Source organism: Empidonax traillii, unplaced genomic scaffold (assembly GCF_003031625.1).
Source record: "Empidonax traillii isolate 1590-97213 ecotype Southwest subspecies unplaced genomic scaffold, ASM303162v1 scaffold1848:size55499, whole genome shotgun sequence".
In the NCBI taxonomy this organism is placed as follows: Eukaryota; Metazoa; Chordata; class Aves; order Passeriformes; family Tyrannidae; genus Empidonax; species Empidonax traillii.
In genome coordinates this window covers 17,333-24,345 of record NW_020957041.1, presented here as the reverse complement: position 1 = coordinate 24,345, position 7,013 = coordinate 17,333, and the positions used below count along the sequence as shown (strand labels likewise).

The 7,013-nt window shown below is 56.6% G+C and overlaps 1 protein-coding gene across 1 annotated transcript; it reads left to right on the top strand.

The window, feature by feature from the left end:
* The first annotated feature begins 3,481 nt into the window (after positions 1 to 3,481).
* Positions 3,482 to 5,973, top strand: LOC114071111 (FXYD domain-containing ion transport regulator 3-like). Its single transcript, XM_027908804.1, has 8 exons — positions 3,482 to 3,524; positions 4,113 to 4,169; positions 4,572 to 4,604; positions 5,005 to 5,028; positions 5,345 to 5,419; positions 5,516 to 5,546; positions 5,666 to 5,709; positions 5,832 to 5,973. The coding sequence occupies exons 2-8, from the start codon at positions 4,130 to 4,132 to the stop codon at positions 5,849 to 5,851; spliced, it is 267 nt and encodes an 88-aa protein (XP_027764605.1). The 5' UTR covers positions 3,482 to 3,524; positions 4,113 to 4,129; the 3' UTR covers positions 5,852 to 5,973.
* The last annotated feature ends 1,040 nt before the right edge of the window (positions 5,974 to 7,013 follow it).

Below are 7,013 nucleotides of genomic sequence, written 5' to 3'. Positions count from 1 at the left end.
GAAGAGCTTCAGCCAGAGCTCCAACCTCCTTGCCCACCAGCACATCCACACTGGGGAACGGCCCTACAAGTGTGTGGAATGTGGGAAGAGCTTCATCCATGGTTCCCACCTCTGGAAGGACACCTGGCTGGTGGTCTCCACATCCTCCTGGTTCCCTGCAGGCACCTAGGTAAATGCAGGGGGAGAACATCCACCAGGACACAGCCCGAGGTCAGAAATTTATAGAGAAGAGCGGATTTGTTGACTTTAGACCCCCCAAAAATCTCACCTGTTCTGTCCAGTTGTTCCTTCTGGTGGCATCAAGCAACACTGGGTGATCTTCAAGGTCTTTTCCAACTTAAATAATTCCGTGATTCTGATTCTCTACGGCCCAAGGGCATTTTCCACAGCCAAATGGTGATGGACTGGGGCAAAGACCAAGATTTTGGAGACAGTGGAGTGTAAAACCCCCTGAAAAGGCTCTTCTACCCACCCAACCCAACCCCATGGATACTCACGTGGTGCCAAAACGTAAATCCTTTTATTTTGGCCTTGATTTACTTTCGATTCACCTTCATCCATTCAAAACACCCCAAACTGGGGCAAAAATAAAGACATATAAAGCCCCACCATTTTACTGGGATTTGGGAGTTCAGGGGGATATTTGGGAGGATTTGGGGTTGTAGATGTACCTGTGCACAAACCTCTCCCAGTTGGGGCCATTCAGGAAGTGACAGCTGAGTTTTCCCAGGAACTGGAACAGCCTTTTATCTGCAGGGACACAAATCAGGGGCTGCCCCCCCAATCCTGCACCCCACAGCAGGTTGGGAGCTCTCCCATCCCCCTTTCCCATCCCTTTTTGGTGCTTCCAGTAATTTGTCTTGGCTTCTCCTGCTTTTCTTCCTTTCTCTCCTCTCTTTTGGTTTTAGCAAATGAAGTTGGATTATCCTTTTGGAATCCAACATCTGGCCTCATCTGAGCCTTAATCGTGCTTGGGGGTATCTTAGAACCCAATTCCTCCCCTCATTTGTGGGTCAAGGCAAACTTTGCCAAATATCACTAAAAATCCTCCTAATTTTACCCCAAATCCCCTTAATTCCACTCAAAGTTTCCTTAGTTCCATGTAAAATTCCCCTCATTTGTCCCCAAATCCCTGATTTCACTCTAAATTCTCTTAATTCCACTGAAGATCCCCTTAATTCCACCTAAAATCCCCCAAATATCACCCCAAGTCTCTTAATTCAACACCCAAAATCCCTTAATTCCAACTAACCCCTCGATCTCCCAGGAATTCTCTTAATTCCTCCCCAAATCCCCTTAATTCCACCCAAAATCCCCCTAATTTCACCCCAAATTCTTTAACTCTACCCAAAATTCCCTTAGACTCTTCTAAAATCCCCATAGTTGCCCCTGAAGTCCCACTAATTTCACCCCAAATCCCCAAGATTCAGTCAAAAATTCCCTTAATTTCACACAACACTCCCTTAACCTGGCCCACTCCACAATTTCACCCCAAATCCCTGATTTCACCTCAAATCCACTCAATTCACCTCAAAAGTCCCTTAACTCCACCTACAATCCCCTAAAATCATAAAAAATCCCAATCATTTCACCCTAAATCCACTTAATTCCACCCAAGATTCCTTTAATTCCATCCAAAATCCCCCCAATATCACCACAAATGCCCTTAATTCCACTTAAAATTCCCTTAATTCCACCTAAAATCTCCCTAATTTCACCCCAAATCCCTTTATTGAACCCCAAATTCCCATAATTTCACCCCAAATCCCCAAGATTCCACCAAGATTTCCCTAATTTCACACAAAATTCCTTTAATTCCACCTAAACACCCCTAATTTCACCTCACCTCCTCTGATTTTCACCTCGTATCGCAATGGTTCTACTCAGAGTTGCCTCAACTCCACCTAAAATTTCCATAAGATCATCAAATTCCTCCTGAATTCACCCCAAATCCGTTTAATTCCAGTTGAAATCCCCTAAATCCCACCTAAAATCCCCATAATCCCATCAAAATCCCCTATTTCACCCCAAATCTCAATTCCAGTCGAAATTCCCTTAATCCCACCTACAATTTCCCTAATTTCACCCAAATCCCCGAGTTCACCTCAAGTGCCCTTAATTCCACCCCTAATCCCCAAACCATCCCCCAGAATCGATTCATTCAATCCCCCAAACCCTCAATTTCTCCCCCCTCAATCTCACCAAAATCCCCATTTTCACTCAAAACTCCCTGAATTCCATCCAAAATTCCCTAAAGCCCTTCTAGGCCCCCCTAACCCCCCACCTCGGACCCCTAAAGCCCCCCTAAACCCCCTTTAGTGACCCCCCAGAGCCCCCCTTTCCTATGGGGCCCGTCCTCCCAGGATTTGGGGGTCCGAGGGGGCACTCGGGGGGCACTTGGGGGTCAGAGGGGGAACTTGAGAATCCGAGGAGGCGTTAATGGGGCACTGAGGGGGCACTTCGGGGTCAGGGGAGGGAATTTGGGGGCCCTCGGGAGGCTGCGAACCCCGGGTAATGGGGGTCTATGGGGCCGCGGGGCGTGATGGGAGTTGTAGTCCTGGCTGGCAATGGCGCTCAGGCGGCCGCGGTGCATGACGGGAGCTGTAGTTCCGGAAGAGTCTAAAGCCGCTCTGGCTCCGGGCCCCGCCTCCCCTCTCCTTTCTCGGGCGCGGATTGGCTGCGGGAGTTGACGGGCGGGCCCTGCGACCAATGGGAGGCCGTAGAGGCGGGAACTGCCCAGGCTACCGCTGCAGTCCCTGCCAGTACAGCCCAGTTCATTCCCAGGCCCTCCCAGTATGGGCCAGTTCAGTCTCAGTTCAGTCCCAGTCCCGCCCGGTATAGTCCAGTTCATCCCCAGGCCTTCCCAGTACAGCCTGGTTCCCCAGGGCCCTGCCAGCTTCCCCCAGTCTGTCCTCCAGTGTCCCCAGTCCCTCCAGTCCAACTCAGTTCCCCCCTGTCCCTTCCAGTCCACCCAGGTGCCCACCCACCCCCCCAGTATCCCCCAGTATGTCCCATTCCCTCCCAGTGTCATTCCCAGCATGTCCCAGTGTCCCCCAGCCCTCCCCAGTGTCCCCCCCAGTCCCTCCCCATTCCCCCAGTGTCCTCCCCAGTGCTCCCATTGTCCCCCAGTAAGTCCCAGTCCATCCCAGAATCATTCACGGCATTCCCAGCGTCCACCATTATGTCACAGTGACCCCCAATGTCTCCCATAGTGTCCCCCAGCATGTCCTGGTCCATACCAGTATGTCCCAGTCCACTCCAGTGTCCCCCCAGTCCACCCCAGTGCCCCTCTTAGTGTTCTCAGTGTCCTCCAGTCCCTCCCAGTATCACTCCAGTATGGCCCGGAGTCCATCCCAGTTGCCCCCACAGTCCACTCCAGTCCACCACCCGTGACCACGCCCCCTTACCCGTGTCCACGCCCCCTTACCCATGACCACGCCCATTCGACGATGACCACGCCCCTCAGCCGTGGTCACGCCCCCCAGGTCTCACCCCCCAGTTTTACCTGTGGCTGCTCTGGGAAGGTGAGTGACCCCCGCAGTCCCCCCTCAGACCTTCCCAGTTACCCTCCAGTCCCTCCCAGTTAACCCCTCGTTCACTCCAGTCTGTCCCAGTTACCTCCCAGTCACCCTCCAGTCCCCCCAGTTGCTCCTAATCCCCTTCCAGACCCCCCAGTTGCTCCCAGTCCCCCTGCAGTTGCTCCTAGTCCCCTTCCAGTCCCCCCAGTCCCTCCCAGTGCTCCCCAGTGGCTCCCACTCTCCCTCGAGTCCCCCCTAGTCCCTCCAGTTGTTCCCAGTCCCCCGCAAATTGGGCACCCAGTAACCCTCCAGTTCCCCCAAATCCCCTCCAGTCCCTCCCAGTGCCTCCAAATCCCCTCCAGTCCCCCCAAATCGCCCCCATCCCCTCCCAGTCCCCCCCAGTCGCTCACAGTTCCTTCCAATCCCCCCAGTAACCCCCCCCTTCCCTCCCAGTCCCGCCCTGCTCAGGAATCCCAGTGACTCACCCACCCCTCCCCCACCCGGACGCCCGGGATTCCCGGGGGGGGGGGGGCGGCCCCCCCCCCCCCCTTTCCCGGTTTTTCGGGACCCCCTGGAATCTTCCCCTCCCCCCAGGGGTCAAAAGTCACGAGATGGAGCAGGAAAGCCTGAGGGTGCTGGTGCTACTGGGAGGTACTGGGAGGGACTGGGGGGAAACTAGGAGGGACTGGGGGAGGACTAGGGGGAACTGGAGGGGACTGGGAGCAGTTGAGGAGGAACTGGGATATATATACTGGGAGGGGATTGGGAGGGAACTGGGAGGCACTGGGGGAGGACTGAGTGGGGACTGGGAGCAACTGGGAGGGAATTGGGGAGGACTGAGAAGGAACTGGGAGCAAATGGGAAGGAACTGAGGGGACTGGGATATTCTGGGGGGAATTGGGGGGGGGACTGGGATATACTGGGAGGGGATTGGGAGCAACTGGGAGGGAATTGGGGAGGACTGGGAGTAACTGGGTAGGGAACTGGTTTATTTTGAACTGGGAGGAACTGGGACCATTGATCCCCCCCAAACTGTTCCCCTCCCTGTCCCAGTTCTGTCCATGGTGAGAGGGAACCCCCACACTGGTGAGTGACTGGGACAAACTGGGGCCAACTGGGGGGTGGGTGTGTGTACTGGGAGTGGGGTGGGGTCATACTGGGAGTGGGGAGGGTCATACTGGGAGTGGAGGTGGGGTTCATACTGGGTTATAGTGGGATGGGGGGGCCATACTGGTTTATAGTGGGATGGGGAGGCCGTACTGAGTTATGCTGGGATGTAAGGGATCCGTACTGGTTTATACTGGGATGAGGGCTCACACTGCTGTGGGGGGCTCATACTGGGTTGGGGGGAGCCCATACTGGTTTATACTGAAATGGGAAGGTCCATACCGGGTCTGTACTGGGTTATACGGGGATGGGGGTGCCTATACTGGTTTATACTGGGGTGGGGAAGTCCTGGTCCCTCTGACTCTTCCCCTCCCCACAGATGCCAACAATCCCTTCCAGTACGGTGAGTGGGGACCAGTCTGGGGGGACTGGGAGGGAATTGGGGAGGACTGGGAAAAAATTTGGGGGGGGCTGGGAGGGGTAGGGGGGAATGGGGATGTCCCCAGGTGTGTCCTCAGGTGTGTCCCAGCTGTCCCCCCAGCTGTCCCCAGGTGTGTCCCCAGCTGTCCCCAGCTGTCCCCAGCTGTCCCCCCAGCTGTCCCCCAGGTGTGTCCCCAGCTGTCCCCAGGTGTGTCCCCAGGTGTGTCCCAGCTGTCCCCCCAGCTGTCCCCCAGGTGTGTCCCCAGCTGTCCCCAGGTGTGACAGGTGTGTGTCCCCAGACTGGCATCACCTGCGCGTGGCCGGGCTGGGCGTGGCCGCCGTCCTGTGCGTCTTGGGCTTCGTCGTCCTGCTCAGTGAGTGTCACCTCTGCCAGCTGGGGGAGGTCCCCAGTGTCACCCGGGGGGTCCCTGTGTCACCTTCTCTGTGTCACCTGTTGTGTCCCCTGACAGGTGGGAAGTGCAAGTGCCGGAGCAAGGCCAGGTGGGACAGGGGCACACTGGGGGGCACTGGGAGGACTGGGGGGACACTGGGGGGGACAAGGGGGGCACTGGGGACATTGGGGACATAGAGGTGTCCCTGACCCCGCCCACCTCCCACAGCCACCGACGACCTCCCCCCGAGATGTCACACCTGGTTGGGACAGGTGAGTGTCCTCTCCCCCTTGGGGGCATCTGGAGTACCTGGGGACAAAGGGGGGGCTCTGGGGACATTGGAGGGGACATTGGGGACAATGGGGACCCCCCCTAGTCTCCCCTCTCTTCACAGGAGCCACCAGCACGTGCTGAGGTGTCCCCAGGTGTCCTCGAGTGTCCCCAAGTACAGCAACACATGGAGGGGGGACGGGCGGGTTTATTTTGGGGTGAAACCCCCCCCAAAACAGCCCAACAAATGGGGAAAATGAATAAAAAAAGGTAAAAAAAAAAAAAAAAGGGTAATTTGGTTCTTGGGGGGGGTGATGGCACGTAGGGGGACATCGAGGGGGGACATGGGGACAGGGGACAGTGCTGGGGGGTGGCACGTGGAGGGGACAAGGTGACATGGGGTGATAGTGGCCTTGGGGGCATCAGGGGGATGGTGGCACCAGGAGAGGACATCAGGTTGATGGTGGCCTTGGGGACGGCGAGTGCCACATGCAGGGGACATGAGGTCAGTGGTGACACTGTGGTGACAGTGGCCTTGGGGACACAGGGTTGATGGTGGCACCAGGAGGGGACATTGTGCCAATGGTGATATTGCGGTGATGGTGGCCTTGGGGACATCGGGGCATTGGTGGCATCAGAAAATGAAATTGGGCCAATGGTGACATCAGGTTGAAGGTGGCTTTGGAGACATTTTGGTTGGTGGTGGCACCAGGAGGAGACAGGGGACATCAGGACCATGGTGACACCAGGAGGTGACACAAGTTCAGCGTGACATCAGGTTGATGGTGGCCTTGGGGATATCATGGCAATGGTGTCACCAGGAGGGGAGAACGTGAGGTGGTGGCCTTGGGGGCATCAGGGCGATGATGACACCAGGAGGGGACACGAGGCCAGTGGTGACACTGGGCTGACAGCGGTCTTGGGGACGTCAGGGGGATGGTGGCACCAAGGTCCATGATGGTGAGGGGGATGATGTCCCCATGTCCCTCAGGTAACCAGGTCCATGGTCACATGGTGTCCCTAAGTCCCCCAGGTGACCAAGTTCAGGACATCTGTTGTCCCCATGTCCCTCAGGTGACCAGGTCCATGTCACGTGGTGTCCCCACATCCCTCAAGTGACCAGTCCATGGGGACACAGTGGCTGATGTCCCCATGTCCTCTCATGCCCCGAGCTCTACGGTGATGTGCCAGTAGATCTGGGTGGCCCCTTTGAAGCTCGAGGCCACAAGGAAGTGCCGTTGGCCAACGGTGACAGGGACAAAGGCACGGGGGGTGGGCACCAGCAGCTCCTGGGTGGGCTCCAGGT